General features: G+C 42.0%; 1 protein-coding gene across 1 annotated transcript in view; it reads left to right on the top strand.

The window, feature by feature from the left end:
- The first annotated feature begins 9,900 nt into the window (after nt 1-9,900).
- The window catches only part of LOC101443501 (zinc finger protein 677-like), a 41,632-nt gene continuing 25,840 nt past the window's right edge, over nt 9,901-25,692 (top strand). The window contains exons 1-3 of the mRNA XM_004460293.5: nt 9,901-10,010; nt 21,918-22,004; nt 24,330-24,456. Coding sequence (XP_004460350.2) covers nt 21,990-22,004; nt 24,330-24,456 — 142 coding nt within the window. The 5' untranslated portion in view covers nt 9,901-10,010; nt 21,918-21,989. The remainder of the gene's footprint in view (nt 10,011-21,917; nt 22,005-24,329; nt 24,457-25,692) is intronic.

Genomic DNA, 25,692 nt, shown 5'->3' with positions numbered 1-25,692 from the left:
AGTAAAATTGGTATTAAAGAAATTTTTTTTTTGAGGTACTGAGGCCAGAGATTAAACTGGCTCAGTGGTGCTCAACCACTGAGCCAGATTGGCTCCTCTCATTTGTTTTTTTCATTTGTTTGCCTATTGTTTCTTCTGTTTTTTTGTTTTTTTGTTTGTTTGTTTGTTTTTTTAGGAGGCACCTGGGATTAAATCTGGGACCACTGATGTAGGAAGTAGACACTCTACTGCTTAAGTCACATCTGCTCCCCTTAAATCTTCTTTAAATGATTTGTAGAATTAACCTGTGAAGCCTTCTGGTCCCGGTGTTTTCCTTTTTGGGAGAATTTTGATGACCGATTCAATTTCTTTACTTGTGATTGGTTTGTTAAGGTCTTCTCTTTCTTCTTGGGTCAGTGTGGGCTGCTTTGAGTGACTTGACCAAGATAAAAGGCAGAAGCAGAGCCAGGGTCATACCGGGGCTCCTGGGTTGTAATCACTCCTGTCCTATGTTCAAGTAGTTCCTAGTTGCAGCACAGGCTACTCAGAGTTGTAAATGAGAGATGCAGAGGGGGCACCCATTCCTTCTTGGATGGGACAGAAAGTTATGAAGGAAGTCTTCCTGAAGGAAGCATGAGTTAATGTGGATTTTGACAAGCTATGAGGAATGGAAAATAGCTGTTCATTTATTGCATATATATTGAGCAAGGACTTGGGGAATTACACAGGGGTCTATGTGGCTACAGCACTAGTCCTGTTCATTTATCAATAGGTCTTCACTTAGGGGATCCTGTCTCCCTTTGAGAATATAATGAAAATTCTGAACTGTTGTCTCATAAAGTATACATAATTTTATCAGGTTCACAGCTTCTCCCCAGATTTCCCCCCTTGCCCCAGAGCCCATCTTTGGGTTCTCTGGGGATCCATGGTCTCCAAACTTAAGAACCTCTGCTCTCCAGTCCTTTACCAGAGATGCCTCACACAGCATCTCTGTCTCTTCTTTGAAATGCACCTTCCTGGGCCCTATCTCCAGATTGTGGTTCTTTGGCTCTAGGCTGGAGTACTTATGGGTAGTCCTGCTGTGGGCATCACTTCGAGAACCATTCTTCAGTAAGCAACTGGGGAAGAGACCCTTGTGTAACAATACTGCTCAGCCTTGGTCCCAAGATTACTAGAAGTTTGGTCTAAGCTCACTCAGTAACTCTTTTCTTTGTGTCTAGTGCTTTCGCCTGGAGGTTAAATTCTGGGAGAAGCGTGACCCCACAGAGGGCTTTCCCAATCCTGTATTTCCAAGCCAAAACAGAGCTAGGGACCAACAAAGGGGGCATAGACCATTTCCAAAGTGCCCTTGGGAGGTAACCAGGAAGGACAGACAATGTCCCTTTGATAGCTCTCCAATGCTGTGCTTTCTTGGTTTGCCCAGCAGATGGCATTCTTCAGCAAACAGTTCCTGCAACCCTAAGAAGTCATTTTGCTTTCAGTCACCATTGAGTCCACCCTTGTTTGGGATGGGTTGAAACAGTAACATAGAGCCTGGACCCAGTAGACCAAATTCACTAATTAAAAGCTGTGATGTGAGCTCAGGTGTGCCCACCCTTGTTCTTTGGATAGAAGATCTTTATGTCCCCTTCCGGCAGCAGCAGCCACCCTTCCAGAACTGGATCCCAAGTGGCCCATAACAAGAGTGAGGGAAGGGTACATTAATCACCACTGGGAAAGTGCTACTCAAAATTCTTCACTGCGGTTTCTCATCCTCTCCTTCCAGTTCTTCCCTGGATGCTGTACTGTGCTCTTCTCACCTCTGGGCCCCAGAGCTGTTATTTCAAACAGCTCCTGCCTGAATACTAGCTGTTTGGGAGGAAACACTGAGTCTTGGAGTTCCCTACTCCATCATCTTTCCTGAAAGTTCTCCTATTTCTGATTTTTTGTGGGAATTTATGAAGTGTTCCCCAGGTGTATGATCAGGGCTTTTACCTCTCACATTTTTGAATAGGCATCAACTCCTAACTCACTGAGTGTTTTTATATAGGATTTTCCTATGTTTATGCAAATACAAACATTAAATCTAATACTTTATTTGCAGTAATTTTTAAAAAAGATTTATTTTATTTATTCCCCCCTCATTGTTTGGGCTCGCTGTCTGTTTTCTGTGTCCATTCACTGTGTACTCTCTGTGTCTGCTTGTCTTCTCTTTAGGAGGCATTAGAAACTGAACTTGGGACCTCCCATGTGGGAGAGAGGCACTCAATCACTTGAGCCACCCCAGCCCCCTGCTTTATTGTGTCTCTCATTGTCTTTTCTCTTTGTGTCTCATTGTGTCATCTTGTCACACCTGCCCATCAAGTCAGCTTGCTGTCTTGCTCATCTTCTCTGGGAGGCACTGGGAACTGAACCCAGGACCTACCATGTGGTAGGCAGGAGCTCAGTTGCTTGAGCCACATCCACTTCCCTGCAGTAATTTTTAAGAGTTCTAGGTATCAGTAGTCTCTTCATGAAATATTACCATGTGTTCAAGTATTTTCTGGCAAAAACCAACAGAATGATGACAATGAGGGAAAGTAAACATAGAAAGATGTGTCAAGATGTTTTTACAGTTCAGGAGACAGCGGGGAAATATGACAACTAAGATAAATACCAACTAGGTATTGAGAGTTTATATACTAAAATATTCTGTATTAAAAGATGATCTCAGTTGGCATGTAGAAAGACAGAAGAATCAGGGACTTGGGCAAGCAGGGACTTGGGCAATTGAATGACAGCATCAAATCAAATTCTCTACTTGAGGACCTCCATGTCTGATGGAATCTTATTGGGACAGCAGAGGAGGAGGGTAGGGGTGAACGACCTGATTCTGTTTGTTTCTGGATTTGGTTTAGAAGAAATTCACAGTACAAAAATAACAGGATTGAAAGAAAATAATGGACAATTCCATAATCACATAGAAAGATTATAATATACTCCTATCTGGGATTCCTAGATTGAGGATTGCAAAAAATTAACTTACTCAAACAAATGTCAAAAGTATATATAGAAAAAAAACTTTTTCAGCACCAATTTACAAGATTGCAAAGTTATATTATTTTGTTATAAGAAAGGTAATTTTTGTGATGTATCAAACAATATTATTTGGAAAACTACTTTGGAAAATGTTAAAATATTTAAAGCGTAAAGAGACTGGGTCACTATTTTGAAAATTAGAATTTATGTATTCTAAAAAATAAGAAAATGCTTGTGTCAAACTTGTAATATTTTATTACTGAAATAGTATTTAGAGGAAATAAGATAGATGTAAATTCATACATCGGAAGTTCACAGGACAATTCATTTCTGGCAAGTCCAATTCAAAAACTTAGAAAAAGATACGTAATGTGAATCTATCCAAAAGCAGAAATGAAACTTTTATCAAATATAATGAAAATGGAATACAAATAAAATAATGGCTTATCAAAATTGCTGATATAGATCTTTTGGAATAGTGACTTAGAAATGTGAAAAGAAACACATGGACAATATTAATAGTAGATAGTAGTATTGATAGAATTACAAGTTATCAGAACTGAATTAATATGAATGAGGAATTAGAAAAACAACCTTAAAAAACATTTAACAAAACATTGTGATTGCTTTAAAAGAAACTTTCCCGTATTTTCAAGGTATTGCTATTTCTCCTTTTCAACTTTTTCAAAACAATAAAAAAGATGAAAATATATTATGTGGCTAGTATATTTCTCATATTAAAACATCAACAAGACAGCAATTTGACTTCTGAATTTGGAAAGACAAATGAATCATTAAAATCTACAAGACTCAAAAGGTATTTGTACTGGTCGCCAAACAGGTACTCATGCAAAATACCAGAAATTGGTTGGTTTTTATAAAGGGTATTTATTTGGGATAGGAGCTTACAGATACCAGGCCATAAAGCATAAGTTACTTCCCTCACCAAAGTCTTTTTGGAGCAAGATGGCTGCTGACATCTACAAGGGTTCAGGCTTCCTGGGTTCCTACATTCTGGGGCTTGCTTTTCTCTGGGTTCAAGGTTCCTTTCTTCCTGGAGCTGGCTTCTCTTTCCTCTGAGTGCTGACTTCCCAAGGCTGCAGTTTAAGTCTTCAGCATCAAACTTCAACATCAGAACCCCCCAACTCTGTTCTTTGCCATGCGTTTTATCAATGCCCTAATCATAACTCAATCATGCCCAGGTACAGATCAGATTACAAACATAATCCAATATTTCTTTTTGGAATTCATCAATAATATCAAACTGCTACAGTATTATTCCAAGAATGACTGGCATTTTAATATGCCATGGTATGATATACCCTAATAAAAATGATCTCTAGTGTGCTAATCACTTCAGAACAGAACTTGAAACATTTCAAAAGTTATATTTTAGACAAAAATCTAAGCTCAGCACATTACACCAGTATGGAAATAAATACACTATAGACCTTTATATTGATGGTCAGAAGTTAGAAACATTTCCATTAGAGTCAGGAAGAAGTCAAGAATTAAACCCTCCCTCACAGCACCACCTCTACACAGGGATATACTGAAATATCCAGATAATCAGATAAGGAAGAGAAATAAGAAAATTAATGAGGGAAGGATTGGTAACATCCTCTTTACTTGCAATTTGTCTGACTCTATAAGATTGGTTATTCTTAAGCGGGCATTTTAATGTATATGGTCCTGGGCAGGCCCCTGACAATTCATATCAGTTACTCCTGGAATGAGGCCCAGGTGTGGTGTATTAGTCAGCCAAAGGGGCGCTGATGCAAAACACCAAAAATTGGTTGGTTTTTATAAAGGATATTTATTTGGGGTAGGAGCTTACAGATACCAGGTCATAAGGCATAAGTTACTTCCCTCACCAAACTCTATTTTCACGTTTTGGTGCAAGATGGCTGCCGACATCTGTGAGGGTTCAGGCTTCCTGGGTTCCTCCCTTCCAGGGGCTTTCTTCTCTCTGGGTTCAAGGTTCCTTCCTTCCCAGGGGTTGCTTCTTCCTGGGTTCAGGGTTTCTCTCTTCCTGGGGCTGGCTTCTGTTTCCTCTGTGAGCTTACTTCCCAGGCCTCCAGCCTAAGGCTTCAGCATCAAACTCCAATATCAAAAAACCTCATATCAAAAGCTCCAGCTCTGTCCTTTGCCATGCCTTTTATCTGCCACCAAGGGGTGGTGACTCAATGCCCTAATGACATGGCCCAGTCAAAGCCCTAATAATAACTCAACCATGCCCAGTAACAGACCAGATTACAAACATAATCCAATATCTATTTTTGGAATTCGTAACTATATCAAACTTCTGCACATGAGAATATTGAACTTCTCTGTATGCTTTCATGTGCTACCAATTATGAGTACTTACAGAGAATTTCCAGGGAATCTACGGATCCACTGTTTCTGTTCTCTTGCCTAAGAGAAATTAATCTTCTAAAATTTAAATCCACTGAAATTCAAGCATCTCATTACTTTAAAAAATAAATTTTCACAAAAATATTATGGGGAAATTCCCTCTACCTTAAAAAACTGGAAACATTGATATTATTTCTGGGAAAACCTAGAATGTGGCCCTCTATTGGAAATCTTTTTTTTTTTTTAAATAATTTCTGTAGTATGTATTGATCTGATAGGGCCAAAAATCCAGCCAGCACTACCATCAGAATTTCAACAGAAAAAGAAAAGAAGATATTAACTCATATTTTTCAATTTAAAAATTATTAAGGGTGTAAAATGATGCTTTTAAAGATTTGGAGGGAGGTGGATGTGGCTCAAGCAATTGGACTCCTGTCTACCATATGGGAGATCCAGGGTTCAATTCCCAAGGCCTCCTGGTAAAGGCAAGCTGGCCTGCATGGCAGGCTGGCCTGAGCAGAGAGCTGGTCCATGTGAAGTGCTGGCAAACCAGTGGAGAGCTGGTGCAGCAAGATGACACAACAAAAAGAAACATAGAGGAAGGACAATAAGAGACACAGTATACCAGGGAGCTGAGGTGGCACAAGAGATTGAGCACCACTCTCCCACTCTGTAAGGCCCCAGAATCAGTTCCCAGTGCTGCCTAAAGGGAAGACAAGCAGACACAGAAGAATGCACAGTGAATGGACACAGACAGCAGACAACAAAGGGCGAGGGACAAAATTAATAAATAAATCTTTAAAAAAAAAGATTTGGAAAGCAGTTTTACTCTTTCACTTTTCACAAAAAGAACGGAAAATCCCCTTTATGTCTCTGGAAATACTGCAAAGTTAATTTTTCATTAATTCAAAGCAAATTCAAATAGCTCTGTAAGAGTCTACCTTCTACAAGCCTCATTATCCACCCTTCACACAAAACATTCAGAAATAGAAAAGGAAGACATAGATTAAAATATCGCATCTCTAGAAGCCCTGCACTGCCTTTCTCTGCTGTCACTGGTGCTGCTTACTGCTCCTCCTCCCAGCCCTGGGCTTCACCTTCACAGCCTTCTGCTATATGCTGGTGCTGCTGCTCGCTGCAGTGCTTCTCTTTTTTGCCATCTGCCATATTATAGCATTTGATGAATTGAAGACTAATTACAAGAATCCTATAGACCAGTGTAATACCCTGAACCCTCTGGTTCCTTCAGGACCTCATTCACGCATTCCTCTGTATCATGTCTCTTTATGCAGCAGAATGGCTCAATCTGGGGCTCAATATGCCCCTCTTGGCATATCATATTTGGAGGTATATGAGTGGACCATTCATTACTCTATGGCCCTACAACCATCATGAATATCAGAAAAAAACGATGATGCAAAGTAATTTTTTATCTCCTAGCATTTGTTGACTATCTACACAGCATGGTCGATGTTTTAGTGAGCTCTTAGAACAACACACAAAAGAAATGATCCAGTTAAGTGCTTGGAAAAGCCACCAAATGAAGGGACTCCATCTAGCAAGATCTTGTTTCCAAGAGTAGCCTATGGAATCTTATCATTTACTTTAAAAATATGACTCCATACTTTTTAAATGTTTCCACATTTTTTTCCTTGTGGAAACAGTTTTCATGTTGTAGTTTGATAAAGAATTTAATGGAATTACATATAAATTGATATAAAGTATTACCTCTGGTGGTGGTGTTTGAACTTGGACTTTTTAAGATTTATTTATTTCCCCCCTCATTTTTTGTGCTCACCGTGTGCTTCTGTGTCCATTCACTGTGTACTCTCTGTGTCTGCTCATCTTCTCTTTAGGAGGCACTGGAAGCCAAATCCGGGGCCTCAAATATGGGAGGGAGGTGCCTAATCACTTGAGCCACCTCTGTTCCCTGCTTTGTGTGTCTCTCATTGTGTTTTCTTCTTGTGTCTCTTGTTGCATCATCTTTTTGCATCATCTTCTTACATCAACTTGCCGCACCTGTCCATCACATCAGCTCACTGTCTTGCTCGTCCTCTTTAGGAGGCACCGGGAAACTCTGCTCCCTATTTTGTTGGGCCTGTCATCATGTTTTTCTTCTTGTGTCTCTTGTTGTGTCAGCTTGTCAGGCCTGCCCATTGTACCAATTCACTTCTTCTTTAGGAGGCACTGGGATTCAAAACAGTGACCTCCCATGGGGTAGACAGGAGTCCAGTCGCCTGAGCCACATTCACTTCCCAGTTTTCAAAATTGAATAATACAGGAAACGGACTTTGGCCCAGTGGTTAGGGCGTCCGTCTACCATATGGGAGGTCCGCGGTTCAAACCCCGGGCCTCCTTGACCCGTGTGGAGCTGGCCATGCGCAGTGCTGAGGCGCGCAAAGGAGTGCCGTGCCACACAAGGGTGTCCCCCGCGTGGGGGAGCCCCACGCGCAAGGAGTGCGCCTGTGAGGAAAGCCGCCCAGCGTGAAAAGAAAGAGCAGCCTGCCCAGGAATGGCACCGCCCACACTTCCCGTGCCGTTGATGACAACAGAAGCGGACAAAGAAACAAGACGCAGCAAATAGACACCAAGAAGAGACAACCAGGGGAGGGGGGGGAATTAAATAAATAAATACATAAATCTTAAAAAAAAAAAAAAAATTGAATAATACAGGTCTGAATAACCACCCTGCTATTCCTTCTGTTCAATACTCAAAAAATGTCTTAAATTTAAAACAAAACAAAACAAAAAAAAAACAAACCAAAAACATGTATTGGGAAGTGGATGCTGTTCAAGCAATTGGGCTTCTGCCTACCACATGGGCGGTCCTGAGGTCAGTTCCTGGTGCCTCCTGGAGAAGGCAAGCTGGCATGGCAGGCCAGTGCAGCAAGCTGATGCAACAAGATGACACAACATAAGAGACACAAAGAGGAAAGACAATGAGAGACACAACAAACCAGGGAGCTGAGGTGGCTCAGGTGATTGAGTGCCTCTCTTCCATGTGGGAGGTCCTGGGTTCAGTTCTCCTCAAAATAAAAGGAGAACACACAGCAAATGGACACAGAGCATAGACAGCAACCATAAACAATGGAGGGAGGGTGTAAATAAATTTTTAAAAACCCAACAAAATCATATAGCTAATGTGTTTAATTTTCACTTTAAAAATACTCTTCTAAATGACTGAGAATTAGCACATTTAAAATTACAAAATATATTTACCAATTAATGGCAAGGAAAATACCAGTATATTTCCAAGGTATCTGAATTCACTTCAAGAAGTGTGTACTAGAAAAACATGTTAAATGTAAAGAAATAAAAATGAGTTTATATTTACACGAATAGAAGGTTTTCTTCTTTTAAAGCAACTTCTCAGCCCTTACCCCATGTAAGGAAAGGGTTAAGTTTAATTTTCACATAGAGATGAAGCCAGAGCCGGCCTCTGCAGTTGAAGGAGAGAGGAAAAGGGGTTCTAGCAGCTTTGGCGCCAAGAATTTGAAAAGTGGCGCCAAAGTGAGGGCAGCCAATGGTGAGAAGCGAAGGCGGGACCAAAGCGAGAGGGGCCAGTGGTGAGAAGTGGTGCCAAATTTGAAAAGCAGCCCCAGGAGTGAAAGCGGCGCTGGGCCTGCCCAGCCCCTGGGAATGTACAGAATTGGGAGGACCAACTCAGAGCAGGAACCAGGTACCTTAGACCTCTCAGACAGGCTGTAACCCCTGAAGTACCCAATCAATGGTGAACAGGGGAGGGACCTGCGTGTTAGGTTTAGGGTATAAAGATAATTGTTTTCGTGCTGTGTGGCGCCCCAGCCACTTTGTCCAGGTCTAATGCCTGTTCTTGCAAGATCGTTACTAAAATTCTTCTCTTCTCTACAATCGGGTGAGCTTTTGTTCTCTCACAGGTGCAGCTCTCTTTCTAACACCCCACAGCGCACATCTTGGCCCCAAGGTTGCTCTGCCCCAGAGGGGAATGCAGGATAGAAAATGAGGGGAGGCCAGACTAAATTGTACATTGTGCACCGACTGAATTTCTCATTTCACACCCTTGACACCCTTGTTTCGATCACCCGCGCAGACAACGCCACAGCTTCCTCAGACAAGAAGTTCTGCTGGCCTGGAAGGAACCTCGGCCTTCCCGCATCCAGCCACAGCCGAGGTCCCAGCGCCCCACGCTCGTCGCTCCCAACTTCCTCGCAAGACGCAGGCTCCACCCTCGCGTCAAATGAGGCAAGTTAGACCTCTTAAACCATTTTGGCTTCCAAGGCCTCTAATCTCCTAGTGTCCATTATTTCAAAGAATCACTTGCAATAGGAAGGACGAAGCCTTGCTTCACCCACAGGTCAGGGAAGACATCCCCGAAAACTCAGGGGAGCGGGCCAGCGGCCAGCGCCTCCCCACAGCCGCCCCTTGCACTGACGCGTTTCCTCAGCCTGGGTGAGTCCCCGCCCGCGCAGCCCTTCCGGGCCCTAGTCCCGCCTTCCGCTCCCACGTCCCCGTCAACGCCCCGCCCTCCTCGCATTGCCCAGATCCCGCGCACGCGCAGATGCCCGCAGGCGAGACTGCAGACCCAGTGGGTGTAGGGGTGCGTTCGGGTGAGGGAGAGTCGGACTTTCTGGCCCCTCAGATCTTCGCCCTGCACACCCGGGGTCCGGGGGTCGTCCCGGACGTTAAAGTCCCCGCACCCGGTGAGTCCCGGCGCCGCCGTGAGACGTTCCGAGGCCGGTCGCTCCCCTGGGGGTCCCGAGCTCCGCGTCCGTTTCCGCTTAGACTCGCTCTGAGGCGACCGGGGCCCCAACCCCGGCCTTTACGCCTTCGGCCGTGTGGACGCCGCCTGCCGCGGGGTTTTCCTGCTTAAACTTCACTGACCGCCAGCACCCTCCGGCCATCTGTGCGGGTGAAGCTCCCATCTGGGAGATGCGCTCACGCCCTTCGCCATCGACCAGACCCCCGGCCTCGCCCCCCTCGTCCATCGAGGGCAGTGACAGCCGCCCCGCGCCCCTGGGAGCCATGTCCTCTGGCCTGGGGTCCTGCAGACAACATTTCTCCCCTGAGTCGCCCCTTCCTCGGGTCCTCTGCAGTCGCCTCCGACTTCCTCACCCCCCTGGTCCAGCCCATGCCTCTGGGAGGCCCCTCACCCCGGCTCTGGGGAGGTGACCAGCACCTGTTCTGTGACATTCCGTATTTTTCACTTGCAAGTCGGCGTCCCACTGGCCGAGATTGACGTGGTGGTTTACATTCCCAGTGCCCCAATGGGAAGGCTCTTCCTGGGCAGGGGATCTGTGTTTCTAACTAAGTTTGAGACCATGCTCTCGATTTTTTGGGAGACTATATCTGCATTCCCGCTGGCATTGAACTGTTTCTACACATTCTCTCTAAAACTTGTAATTTTCCATTTTTTAAATAGTAACCTTTCTAGTGTGTGTGAAATGGTATGTCATTTTGGTTTTGATTTACATTTCCCTAATAACTAGTGATGTTGAGCACATTTTCATGTGTTTTTTAGCCACTTCTATATCTTGTTTGGAGAAATGTTTATTCAAGCCTTTTGCCCATTTATTAATTGAGATGTTTTTCTTTTTATTGTTGAGTTTTAAGATTTCTTTATATATATATATACTGGTTATTAATCCCTTTCCAAACATTTTTCTCCCACTTTTGTGAGAAAGTCCTTTGATTCACAAATGTTTTTAATTTTTATGCATTCCCATTTATTTTTTGTTTTATTGCTTATGCTTTGTGTGTAAAGTCTAAGACACCATTGCCTATCACAAGATCCTAAAGATACTTCCCTACATTTTCTGCAGGAAGTTTTATAGACCAGTCCTTATATTTAGGTCTTTGAACCATTTTGATGTGTAGTGTTAGCTGTCCTTCATTTTTTTCCCATATGGATATCCATTTATCCCACCACCATTTGTAGAACAGACTGTTCTTTCCCAATTGAGTGAACTCAGCAGCTTTGTCCATAATCAACTGGCTATAAATGTGAAGTCCATTTCCGAACTCTGATTTTGATTCCTTTGGTCTATGTATGTATTGTTGTGCCAGTAGCATGCTATTTTTTCCATTACAATTTTTTAACTGAAGTTTATCATTCAATAGGAATTTTTTAATAAAAAAATAAGTGTATAGTAAAAGTTGTGAAATTATAAAACAGACATGCATAACATCATAGAGAGCTCCCATACCTCACCCCACCACCAATACTTTGCATTGTTGTGAAACATTTGTAACAAATTATAAAACAGCATCATCAAAGTATTGTGACTATCTATAGTCCATATCTTATATTTGGTGTATTTTTCTCCCAACCCATCATAAACCATACAATTTTTCTAAAGTATATAGTCAATGACATTTGGTATAATCACGGAGTTTTGCATTCATCACTTCAGTAAATGTTGGAGCATTTTCACTACTCAAAAGAAAAAAAACAAGAAACAACAAAAAACAAAGCACTATAATACCCATATGTTAGCGCTTCTAATTACAAATCCTATAATGTGCTTTCACCATTTCTGTTCATTTCCAAACATTTCCAAACAACTTTTTACCAATTCTGTACAGATTAAACCTTAGCTTTCCATTCTCGAACCACATCATATTCTCTGCTGATTTATATTCTAGCTATTAACTGCATGAATTTGCTTGTTATATTAAATTCATAATAGCAAATTCATACAATATCTGTCCTTTGTGCCTGGCTTGCTTCACACAACACAATTTCTTCCAGTTTCATCCATGTTGTCATATGCTTCACGACTTCATTTCTTCTTACCGCTGAATAATATTCCATTGTGTGTATATAACAGTTTATCCAATTATCAGTTGATCGACATCTGGGTTGTTTCCATCTTTTGGCAATTGTGAATATGTTGCTTTGAATATCGGTGTGCAGTGATCAGTTTGTGTGCCTACCCTTAGGTCTTCTAGGTATATACCTAGTACTGATATTGCTGGGTCACATGGCAGATCTATATCTAACTTTCTTAGGTACCACCTATGGCAGTTTGGTATTGTTTGTGAATTCCAAAAATAGATATTGGATTGTTTTTGTAAACTGTTCTGTTCCTCTGGACTTATTAGATTATATTAAATCCAGAGGTTTCATTTTATTTGATTTAATTATGATTAAGGCTTTGATTTGGCCATACCATAAGACATGGATTTACAGAGAAAATGACAGGGCAGAGGCAGCAGTTGGGGTTTTGATGCTGGGGCCCAGGGAAGTAAACAGAGAAAGAGAACACAAAAACAGTTACCTGAGGAAAGAAAGAAGGCTTCATTAGAAATGGCACAGTCGCCAGGAAGAGAGATGAGCCTCATAGTTTATAGCTGACCTTGTGGAGCGAACAGAGCAGCTGAGCCCCAGAAAGAAAAGAGCCCCGGGAAGAGTGATAAGCCACATGCCAGCCTACAGCTGAGATCGGAAGAAGCTGATACCACCCAGCCTTAAGAGGAAGGAGGAAGGCTGAACTCTTGCAGACATTGCCTGCCATCTTACGTCAACCCGTGGCAACATACTTTGGTGAGAGAAGTAACTTACATGTTATGGCCTTGTGACTGTATGCTTCTACCCCAAATAAATACCCTTTTAAAAAGCCAACAGAGTTCTGGTACTTTGCATCAGCACTCTTTTGACTGACTAATACACTGCCAAACAGACTGCCACAGTGGCTGTACTATTCTACATTCCTACCAAGAGTGAATAAATAGGGAAGCGGATGTGGTTCAACTGATAAGAGTGTCTCTCTACCATATGGAGGGTCCAGGGTTTGATCCCCAGAGCCTCCTGACCCATGTGGCAAGCTGGCCCACGCACAGTGCTGCTGTGCACAGGGGTGCCACGCCATGCAGGGGTACCCCCGCGTAGGGATGCCCCACGTGCAAGGAGTGTGCCCCACAAGGAAAGCCATGCTGCGTTAAAAAAAAAAAAGCAAGCCTGCACAAGAGTGGCACCACACATATAGAGAGCTGACACAGCAAGGTGATGCAACAGAAAAAGAGATGCAGTTTCCCAGTGCCGCCGGGTAATGCAAGCGGATGCAGAAGAACACAGTGAATGGACACAGAGCAGACAATGGGGGGGGGGGAGGGGGAGAGAAAATAATAATAAATAAATCTTTAAAATAAAAGAGTAAGTACATCTTCTCCAACACTTGTAGTTTTTTTTAATAATCACCCTTCTGTTAGGTGTGAAATGATATCTCATGTAACTTTGATTTGCTTTTTCCCAATAGCCAGTGATGTTGAACATTTTTTCTTGTGTGTGTGTGTGTGTGTGTGTGTGTGTGTGTGTTTTGGAATTTGTATTTCTTCTTTAGAAAAATGTCTATTCAGATTTTTGGCTCATTTCTTGATTGGGGTTTTTGCCTTTTTATTGTTGAGATATTAGCCCCTTGTTGGAAGTGTGATTTCCAAATATTTTCTTTGAGTAGGATGCCTTTTTACCCTCTTTGCAAAGTCCTTTGAGGTGCAGAAGTGTTTGAATTGGAAAAGAAGAAGTAAAACTCACTATTCCTAGATGATATGATCCTATAGTTAGAAAATTCTGAAATCTACAAGAAAGCTATTAGAGGTAATAAATGAGCTCAGCAAAGTGGCAGGATACAAGATCAACACACAAAAATAGTACTGTTTATATACAACAGTAATGAGCAACCAGAGGAGGCAATAAATTTAAAAATTCCATTTACATTTTCAACAAAAAGACTAAGATGTGGGGGGAGTTCTAGGAAGATGGGGTTGGAGTAAGCTGGCAGGGTTCAACTCTCTCACAAAAGCAATGGAGAAAGAGGCCATTAGCTCCAAGGGATCTGCTTTTGGGGTCAACAGACCAGGACAGTGCTGCGCAGCTCCCAGGAGGGCAAGGAGAACAGAGAGATGAAGAACCCGAAACAAGAAATATGAGTTACCAAATTCCGTGGTAGCCAGGATGGGCTCTCATCCCCCATCCTCAAGACACTATGCCTGGATAAAACCTCTGGCTCACTACAGGAAACTGAGGTGGGAGAGTTTGAGGTCCTGGGTTCATTTCCTGGTACCTCCTAAAAAACAAAAATGAAACAAACAGACAGCTGAGGGAATAGATGTCCTCTTCCCTGTCTACTGTTATAAGGAAAGAGGGAGGTGAGTCAGAGGGCTTCTCTTCAGTGAAGCCAGCAGAGCCAACTTTGAATTTTGGCTCTGGCCAGACCTGAAACAGTAAAACTGAGTTTGAAGAACACCTCCAAGGAAGTGTTCACCGATGCACTTCATCTGCTGGCTAGTCAGGAAATTTCATGGAGAAAACTGCTTTTAGGTTTCTCTTATGCCCCCTGAGAGAAAATCTGCACCCTATTATTGAGTCCCTGGCCTGATTTTTTTAAAATAAGATTTATTTATTTATTTATTTTTATTTCTCTCCCCTTCCCACCCCCCACCCCAGTTGTCTATTTGCTGTGTGTTCTTTGTCCGCTTCTGTTGTCAGCTGCACGGGAATTTGTGTTTCTTTTTGTTACATCATCTTGTTGTGTCAGCTCTCCCTGTGTGCAGCACCATTCCTGGGCGGGCTGAACTTTCTTTCACGCTGGGTGGCTCTCCTTATGGGGCACACTCGTTGCGCATGGGGCTCCCCTGCCTGGGGAACACCCCTGCGTGGCATGGCACTCCTGTGTGCATCAGCACTGCACATGGGCCAGCTCCACACGGGTCAAGGAGGCCCGTGGTTTGAACCGCGGACCTCCCATGTGGTAGGCAAACGCCCTAACCACTGGACCAAGTCTGCTTTCCCCAGGCCTGATTTTGATAACTTAACTTGGGCAGTTTTAAAGACTTAGAATAAGTTGAACCAAAAATCAAAGAACAGCTGTGGGGAAAAAAGGTAGTCAATAGAGAGAAATTGACCATCAGAGTAAATTCAATATATTCAGATGCCTAGATATCAACAAAACAATTACAAGTCATACTGGGAAGCAGGAAGAGATGTCCCAGTCAAAGGAACAAACCAAATATCCTGATGAGATATAGGATTTAAGACCAGTAGTGAATGATAATCACACAAATCTAAATCAATTCAAAGAATTGAAGGAAAATATGACTAAAGAGATAAAGGATATTAAGAAGAAACTGGAGAGCATAAAGAAAAATTTGAAAGCCTTTAAAGAAAAGTAACAGAGCTTATAGGAATGAAAGACACAATGGATGAGATTAAAAATACATTAGAGCGATGCACATGTGGCTCAAGCAATTGGGCTCCTGTCAACTAATGGAGCATTCTGGGTTTGATTCCTGGGGTCTCTTGGTGAAAAAAAAAAAAGCAAGCTGGCACACAGCAAGGGGAGCTGGTGCAAGAAGATGATACAGCAAAAAGAGACACAGAGGAGAGACAGTGAGAGACACAACAAACCAGGGAGCTGAGGTGACTTGAGTGATTGAGTGCCTCCCATGTTGGAAGGTCCTAGGATTGGTTCCCAGTGCCTCCTAAAGAAGATGAGAAGAGAAGAAAGCAGACACAGAAGAATGCACAGCTAGTGGACACTGGTGGGGGGGGGGGGGGCAGATAAGTAAATAAGTAAATCCTAAAAAAAAATACATTAGAGGCACATAAGAGCAGATTTGAGTTGCTCAGACAGAATTAGTGATTTTGAGGGCAAAAAGACTCAAATATCTAGGAATTAATTTAACCAGGAATGTAAGGAGTCTGGATTCAGAAAACTATAAAACACTGCTAAAAAAAAACAAAACAAAACTAGGAAGACCTAAACAATTGGGAAGACATTCTGTGTTCATGGATTGGAAGACTATGCATCATGAAAATGTCAGTTCTACACAAAGTAATTTATAGGCTGAACACAATCCCAATCAAAATTCCAACAAACTACTTTACAGAAATAGAAAAGTCAATTATCAAATTTATTTGGATGGCAAAGGGATCTTGAATAGCCAAAAACATCCTAAAAAAGAAGAGTGAAGTCAGAGGACTCATGCTTCCTGACCTTGAAGTGTATTATAAAGCTACAGTGGTCAAAACAGCATGGTATTGTCATAAAGACATATATTGATGAATGGGCTCAAATTCAGAAATAGACCTACACCTCTATGATCAACTGATTTTTGATAAGCCTTTCACGTTCACTTTTCTGAGACAGAACAGCCTCTTGAACAAATTATGCTAGGAGAATTAGATATCCATAACAAAGAGAGTGAAAGTGAACCCCATTCATTCCCTATAACAGAATCAACTCAAAATGGATCAACAACTTAAACATAAAAGCCAGGATCATAAAACTCCTAGAAGATAATGTAGGAAAACATCTATAAGACCTTGTAGTAGGTGGGGGTCTTGTAAACATTACACCCAAAGCAAAAAGTAGATAAATGGGATTTCCTCAAAATTAAGCACCATGCTGTTTTGACAACTGTAGCTTTGTAATAAGCATTAAAGTCAGGAAGTGTGTGACCTCCAACTTCTTTCATCCTTTTCAAAATGTTTTTGGCTATTTGGGGCCCCTTACCCTCCCAAATTAAAAAAAAAAAATGTTTTGAGGTACTAGGGCTAGGGATTGAACCCAGGACCTCTTATGTGGGAAGCCAGTGCGCAACCACTGAGGCACATTGGCTCCTCCGAGTTGGTTTTTTTCATTTGTATTCTTGTTTTTTGTTGTTGTTTTGTTTTGAGGAAGCACCAGGGACCAAACCCTGGACCTCCCATGTGGGAAGCAGGTGCTCAACAGCTTGAACCACATCTGCTCCCCTCCAAATAAATTTTTAATGGGCTTTTCCATTTTTGCAAAGTTGGCTGTTGGAATTTTGATTGGAATTACATTGATTGCATAAGTCATATTGGGTAGGATTGACCTCTTAATGATAATTAGTTTTCCAATCCATGAACATAGAATGTCCTTATATTTATTTAGGGCTTTAATTTCTTTTAGCGATGTTTTTAAAATTTCTGTGTATAAGTCCTTTACATCCTTGGTTAAATTTATTTTGAGATGTTTGATTCTTGTATTTACTATAGTAAATGAAATTTTTATCTTAATTTCCTCCTCAGATTGCTCATTACTAATATATAGAAACACTACTGATTTTTCTATTGTTGATCTTGTACCCTGCCACTTTGCTGAACTCCTTTATTAGCTCTTCTTATATATATTTTGGGACTCTTTATATAAAGGATCATATCTTCAAATAGTGGAAGTTTTACTTTTTCTTTTCCAATTTGGATGCCTTTTGTTTCTTTTTCTTGCCTAACTGCTCTGGCTAGAACTTCCAGTACAATGTTGAATAACAATGGTGACACTGGGCATCCTTGTCTTGTTCCAATCTTAGCTGGAAAGTTTTCAACTTTAATTATTAAATGTAATGTTAGCTATGTGTTTTTCATATAGGCACCTATTACGTTGAAGAAGTTTTCTTCTATTCCTATTTTTTTAAAAGATTTATTGTTTAATTAATTTATTTATCCCACCCCCCTGCAGCTTGCTTGCTGTCTGCTGTCTGTGTCCATTTGCTGCATTCTTCTGTGTCTTCTTGTCTCCTTTTGTCTTCTTGCTGCGTCAGATCTCTGTGGGTGCAGGCCATCAGCTCCCTATGGGCATGGACTATCAGCTCTTCATGGACGCGGGCCAGCTTGCCCTCACAAGTAGGCCCTGGAACACAAACCCAGGGCCTCCTACATGGCAGACGGGAGCCCAGTTGATTGAGCCACATCTGCTTCCCTATTCCTATTTTTTTAAAAAGATTTATTTTATTTGTTTATCGCCCCCTTGCCGCTTGCTTGCTTTCTGCTCTCTCTGTCCATTCACTACATGTTCTTCTGTGTCTGCTTATCTTCCTTTATTGGATCATCTTGCTGCGCCAGCTCTCTGTGGGCATGGGCTGTCAGCCCTCCATGGCCATGGTCCATCAGTTCTCCATGGGCACGGCCCAGCTTGCCTTCACAAGGAGGGCCTCTCATGGTAGACAGGAGCCCAATCGGTTGAGCCACATCTGCTTCCCCATTCTTATTTTTCTAAGTGTTTTTATCAAGAATGGATGATGAATTTTGTTAACTGCCATTTCTACATCAATTGAGGCAATCATAAGTTTTATTTCCCTATGTTCTGTTAATGTGCTATATTACATAAAAAGATTTTCTTATGTTGAACCACCCTTTCATACCTGGAATAAAATCTCCATCAGGGTATACAATTCTTTTAATGTGCTGTTGGACTCAACTTGCAAGTATTTTGTTGAGGATTTTTGCATCTATATTGATAAGAGAAATTGGTCTGTAATTTTCTTATATTGTCATCTGCTGTTTTTGTTTTCTGTGTCCATTCACTGTGTGATCTTCTGTATCTATTTCCCTCTCTCTTTTTTTATTCTGTCTTCTCGTCTCTCTCCTCTAGGGTTTACCAGGATTCAATCCTGGGGACCTCTGATGTGGAAAGAGGTTCCCTGATGTAACAGTTTGATATGGTTATGAATTCCAAAAATAGATATTGGATTATGTTTGTAATCTGGTCTGTACCTGGGCGTGATTGAGTTATGATTGGGGCTTTGATTGGGCCATGTGATTAGGGTGTTGAGTTCCCACCAATTGGTGGGTGAGGACTCACAGATAAAAGGCATGACAAAGGACAGAGTTGAGGGTTTTTGATGTTGGAGTTTGGTGCTGAAGCCTTAAGCTGGAGCTCCAGAAAGTAAGTTCACAGAGGAAACAGAAGCAAGACCCTGGAAGGGAGAACCCAGGAAACCTGAACTCTCGCAGATGTCGGCAGCCATCTTGCTCCAACATGTGAAAATAGACTTTGGTGAGGGAAGTAACTTATGCTTATGGCCTGGTATCTGTAAGCTCTTACCCCAAATAAATGCCCTTTATAAAAACCAACCAATTTCTAGTATTTTGCATCAGCACCCCTTTGGCTGACTAATACACCTATCAGTTGTGCCACCTCAGTTCCTGGTCTCTCCTGTGCTTCACCTTGACTCTCCCCTTTGTCTCTCTTTTGTTGTGTCATCATCTTGCCGCGTGACTCACTTGCATGGGCACTGGCTTGCACAGGCACTCAGCTCGCCACATGGGCACTGGCTCACCATGTGGGCACTCAGCTCACCATGCGGGCACACATGTGGGCACTTGGCTCACTGTGCGGGTACTCAGCTTGCCACATGGGCCCTCATATGGACTCTCAGCTCTCCACATGGGCACTCGGCTTGCCGCTTGGGCACCTACATGGGCACTTGGCTCACCACATGGACACTTGGCTCACCGTGCAGGCACTTGGCTCGCCACCCAGCCACTGGCTTGCCATGCAGGCATACTTTCTCTTCTTCTTTTTCACCAGGAGGCCCCAGCAATCAAACCCAGGTCCTCCCGTATAGTAGGCTTTCTGTCTTTTGGTTTTAATGTGTCACAATCTTTTTTTTTCTGTCTCTCTTTTCCTTTACTGCAACCTCCTTTTCTGTATAGTTAATTGTGACAGTTTGAGTTTTGTGTATCCTGAAAAGCAAAAGATTGTTTTAAACTAATCCATTCCTGTGGATATGAAACCCCTTTGACTGGATTATGCAGGTGGGGTGTGATTCATGTTGCATCTCTGCCCTTTTGCTGGGTCTGATAGAAAGGGAGAGACAGACAGACATAGGAAAAGGACACTGCCATGTTTGAGCCTGCCAAGTAAGAGAGATCACTTAAGCACAAAGCCCCAAGAGGCTGAGCCCACAGAGCAGTTCAAGAGGAAAGGTGAGGGAGCAGATGTGGCTCAAGTGATTACATGCCCATCTCCCACATGAGGGTCCCAGGTTCAGTTCCTGGTACCTCCTGAAAAAAAACAACAACAAGCAAAGCAAATGATAGCACCAACTCAGAGGCTCTGATGTGGCTCAGTGGTTGGGTACCAACTACCCACATATAAGGTCCCGGGTTCAATCCTGGTTCCTGGTACCTCAAAAGAAAAAAGAAAAAAAAAAAAGGGAAGGGTGAGCCCAGAGAAGAAGGCTGAAACCTTGGTAGACATTTGTGGCCATCTTGCTTCACCACATAGCAACCCACCAGGATCTAACAGTAGCTGACTTTGGTTGAGAAAGCATTTCTTACAGTGCCTTAGTTTGGACTTTCCATGCCTTGGAACTGTAAGCTTTTACCCCAAATAAATCCTCTTTATAAAAGCCAACCCACTTCTGGTACTTAAATGGACTGAAAGTCTATTTTGGATTGGCAGCCCTTCGGTAAGCTAAAACATTGGTCTTTTGAGATGTGTCTGATCCCTTTCTCATTGAAAGCAGGGACTCAAACAGATACTTGTACACTGTACGTACCTGATGTTCATAGCAGCATCATTCACAATTGCCAAAAGATGGAAGCAACCCCTGTGTCTATCAACCAATGAATGGATAAATAAACTGTGGTATATATCTATAATGGGATGTTATTCAGCCGTAAAAAGGAATGAAGTCCTGATACAGCTGCATGGAAGACATCATGTTGCGTGAAATAACCCATACACAGAATTAGAAATATTCCATATTCTCACTGATTTGAGACATTTAGAACCAGAAAACTTGTAGAGTCAGAATCTAGAATATAGGTTACCATGGGATTGGGTAGAGAAAGAGAATGGGAAGTTAAGGCTTAAAATATTCAGCATTTGTATTTGGACTGATGGAAATGTTTTCATTATAACTGGTGTTGATGGTAGCACAACATTGTGAATGCAGTTAATAGCACTAAAGTGTATAGCTGAATATTATTAAAAAAAGAAATTTTAGATTGTATAATATGGTAACCATAAAACAGAAAAAAAAATCCATGGAACTGCAGTACACAAATCATAAACCCTAAATTAAGTCATGTACTGTACTTAATAGTACAATTATCAAAATGTGCTGTTATCAGTTGTAACACCATTGCAAGTTGTTGGTGTGTGATGGTGTATAGGAATCCAGTATTTTGTGCATGATCAGTAATCATACAACTTCTCTAATAAAGGGGGAAAAACACAGTCTTCTATTCAGTACATTCTGTTTTATTCACTACATTCCTGAATCTTCAAAGAAAAAAAAGTCATGTTTTAACTACATCTTCCCATTTAGTATGTGCCCCTTCCCTAATTTCCATTTTATAGTAAAATGCCCCAAAAACTTATTTATATTCTCTGGATTCAATTCTCCAATTCCAATTGTCCCATAAACACTATCCAATCACACTTTCACATCCACCATTCCACTGATACTTCCCTTGTCAGAGTCACCAAAGACTCCCTTTTTATAATCTGGTTGACTAATTCTCTGTCATCTTAATTTTCCTAACAGCAGCATATTGCAGAATTGATTGAAAGTACTTTTCCTGTGTTTTAAGACATCATGCAATTTAAAAAAAAAATCTCTCTCTATTCCAAATCTGTACTCTTGCAGCAAAATTTGTGGATGTTATTAGTAGGGGAGGACATTCTGAGGAAAGTGTGGGAAACTCACTGCTGGTCTTCATGTAGGATTGTTTTGTCTCTGAATCTCTCCTCTACAGTGGACTGCGGAGGGCCGTCTTTTTCCCCCCTCAATGGGGGGTTGTGACACAGGAATGGGGCATGTTGAATCTAAGCATTAAACAGTGTATTTTCAACACTCAGGATTGACTTCTGAAAACTGATCTTGCCTGAGAAAGAAACCCAGAGAGCTTCCCTGAGAAAGAAGAATCAGGAATGTCTCTTTCCCAGGTAAAAGTCATGTTCTTGGTTGATTATTTTGTTTCTTCTTCCTGAAATGCCAATTTTTGGACTTGCTAATCTTTTCTGACTCTGAAGTATCTTGCCTAACACATGTATTTGTATTCACCGGGGGGATCATCATGTGAAGGCTTCCCACCCAGGCATAGATTGGAGACAAGAGTGGGTCCCATAGTGTCACAGAAGCTAGCCAGCAGGGATTCTTCAGGATTGCACGTCAGAAGCACTGTTAGCTTTCTGTAGACCAGGATTAATGAAACTGCATTTCGATAATGTATTGAATTAATATTCGGGAACACTGGAAAATTCTGTAAAAGAAGAGTGATAAAGAGATACCTACTCTGCCTTATTTGGTGATGTATTTGAAGCTAAACAAGTCAATTAATGTGTTTTTGCCTCTAAAATATTAACGGTTTGGGATAGAAAGTTAAGAAACAGACTGCAAAGGTAGAGAACGTTGTGTTCCGTAATTGATTTTAAAATACAGATTCTAGCTAATATCTAATAATAAGTTATTTTTTAAAAAAGATTTTATTTCTCCTCACCCCCTCTCTGTTTCCATTTGCTGTGTGTATTCATCTTCATTGTTTCTTTAGGAGGCACCAGGGACTGAACTCGGAACCTCCAATATTGCAGGGAGGCATCTGATTGCTTGAGCCACCCCATTCCCTACTTTTGTTGCATCTCTCCTTGTGTTTTTCTTCTTGTGTCCCTTGTTGCATCAGCTTGCTATCTTGCTCATCAACAAGAATCTCCCCTCCCTGCTTTGTTCTGTCTCTCGTATGTGTTTTTTTCTTCTTGTGTCTCTTATTGTGTCATTTGCCATACCTGCCCATTGCTCCAGCACGTTGTCTTCTTTAGGAGGCACCAGTAACCAAACCAGGGACTTCCCTTGTGATTGGCGGAAGCTCAATTGCTTGAGACACATCCACTTCCCAAGAAGTTCTTAAAATCATTCCCAGGACATCATCCCAAGGAGACCATGGATTTACATAGGGGCTCTCATGCAGCAGGTGCTTTCACTATAAATGACTATAATTCAGCCAAGACATTGAAGCAGAGAATTTTTATCTTTACCATCAGAGAGGGTGGGGCCAAATTCTGATTCCACTATTTTTTTTTAAACTAGGTTATTTAGAAAAATGTTGACACCCTTGTTTCAATTAAGTACAATTTATGCATGTTTACTACCAAAAATGTAAAAATGCATATGCATATAAAATTATCATGAAAATTCATTCAAGAAAATCTGTTATTCTTCGATGACTACTTTGATTGCAATTATTTAAATATACATTTGTGCAGGTATGTACATGCTCAGGTGCTCATCATGTGTATGAAAGATCTGAGAAAAATTCCCTACACGCTTTGTGACACAGTTGTCTCCTCTCTACAGTAGAATTTGCTTTTTCCCTAATAAACTTTTATGTCATTATAGGAGTTAACTCAAGTAAAACATTTAGAATAATGCTTAGCATCTGATAAGTATTCAAAAACTGTTAGTCATTGCTCTTGATGTCTCCTCAATAATTTTTAGATTCTGATCTTTCTAAACCACTGTGGACTTTATGATCTCTAAAGACACCACTCCTGCTCTAGCTTATCTAAATATTGACTATCCCTTGGTGTGTACAATGTAATACATAGCACTCCAATATAGAGGACCCTGTGTTGAATATTTTTCACTTGTATTTTTTTTTTATATTTCAGAAATTTTATATCTATAGTAATTTAGTTTCTATTTCATATCCTTTGATGCAAAAGTATGATGAAACAAAATCAGGAATAAATCTTGCTCAAAATTCTCTTATATGGATCTGTGAAAACATTCGAATCAGTTGAGTTGATCCTTAATTTTTTTTAAAGATTTATTTTATTTACTTCTCTCCCCTTCCCCCCCTCCATTGTCTGCTCTGTTGTGTCCATTCGCTTTGTGTTCTTCTGTGACCGCTTGCATTCTTGGTGGCACCGGGCTGTGTCTCTTTTTGTTGCGTCTTCTTGCTGAGTCAGCTCTCTGTGTGTGCGGTGCCACTCCTGGGTGGGCTGTGCTTTTATAGCACGGGGCATCTCTCCTTGTGGGACACACTCCTTGCGTCTGGGGCTTCCCTATGCGGGGGATACCCTGTGTGGCATGGCACTCCTTGCATGTGGCAGCACTGTGCATGGGCCAGCTCACCACACAGGCCAGGAGGCCCTGGGTTCGAACCCTAGTAGGCGAACGCTCTCAGTTGAGCCACATCTACTTCCCTCCTCTCATTTTGTAAGAGGGTAAGAACCCTCCCCATGGCCACTTGGTGAATGTGTTTTTCATTTCAGGGACCGGTGACATTCTGGGATGTGGCCATAGAATTCTCTGAGGAGGAATGGGAATGCCTGGACCCTGAGCAGAGGGCTTTGTACAGGGACGTGATGATGGAGAACTACAGGAACCTGGTCTCCCTGGGTGAGCATAACTTCCTTCCAGAAGTGAGGAGGTAGTCTTGGGTATTTTTTACCTTTTCCCTTGTGAATCACTTGGGATCCTCAGCCTTGTTTAAGTGAGATTTTTTTTTTAAGATTTATTTTTTAGGGCGGCGGACTTGGCCCAGTGGTTAAGGCATCCGTCTACCACATGGGAGGTCCGCGGTTCAAACCCCGGGCCTCCTTGACCCGTGTGGAGCTGGCCCATGTACAGTGCTGATACGCACAAGGAATGCCATGCCATGCAGGGGTGTCCCCCGTGTAGGGGAGCCCCACGCACAAGGAGTGCACCCCATAAGGAGAGCTGCCCAACGCGAAAGAAAGTGCAGCCTGCCTAAGAATGGCGCCACCCACACACAGAAATGACACAAGATGACACAGCAAAAAAGAGATGCAGATTCCTGTGCCACTGACAACAACAGAAGTGGACAAAAGAAGATGCAGCAGATGGACACAGAGAACAGACAACCGGGGTGGGGGAGAAGGGGAGAGAAATAAATAAATCTTTTAAAAAAAATTTATTTTTTAAAATTTATTTCTCTCCCCTCCCCCACCCCATTGTCTGCTCTCTGTGTCCATTTGCTGTGTGTTCTTCTGTGTCCCCTTGCATTCTTGTCAGCGGCACCAGGAATCTGTGTCTCTTTTTGTTGCGTCATCTTGCTGTGTCAGCTCTCCATGTGTGCGGCACCACTCCTGGGCAGGCTGCGCTTTTTTTGCGCAGGGTGACTCGCCTAACAGGGTGCATTTCTTGCGCATGGGGCTCCCCTACATGGGGGATACCCATGCATGACACGGCACTCCTTGCGAGCATCAGCACTGCGCATGGGCCAGCTCACCATGTTTGAACCCTGAACCTCCCCTGTGGTAGGCAGATACTCTTATCAGTTGAGCCAGTTCTACCTCCCAAACTGAGATTTAAGTTCTGTTGACTTCAAAAATGAAAGTGTGATACTATAGAATCTGGACTTTAACCGTATACTTCATGCTAGATTAGTTGTGGTTCTAAGAACTTGAGTAAGCACAAAACCTTATGTCAAATTATTTTCTTAATAGCTTCATTAAGATATAATTCACACCCTATGCAATTCACTCATTTATTATTTTTTTCCAAGGTTTTTTTAATTCCACCCCCCTTGCTGCTTGCATACTCTGTTTGTTCTCTGTGTCCTTTCACTGCACATTCTTCTGTGTCTGCTTTTCTTCTCTTCTCGTCTTCTGT

This window comes from Dasypus novemcinctus, chromosome 18 (assembly GCF_030445035.2).
Source record: "Dasypus novemcinctus isolate mDasNov1 chromosome 18, mDasNov1.1.hap2, whole genome shotgun sequence".
Taxonomy (NCBI): domain Eukaryota; kingdom Metazoa; phylum Chordata; class Mammalia; order Cingulata; family Dasypodidae; genus Dasypus; species Dasypus novemcinctus.
This window is presented reverse-complemented; position numbering and strand designations above follow the sequence as displayed.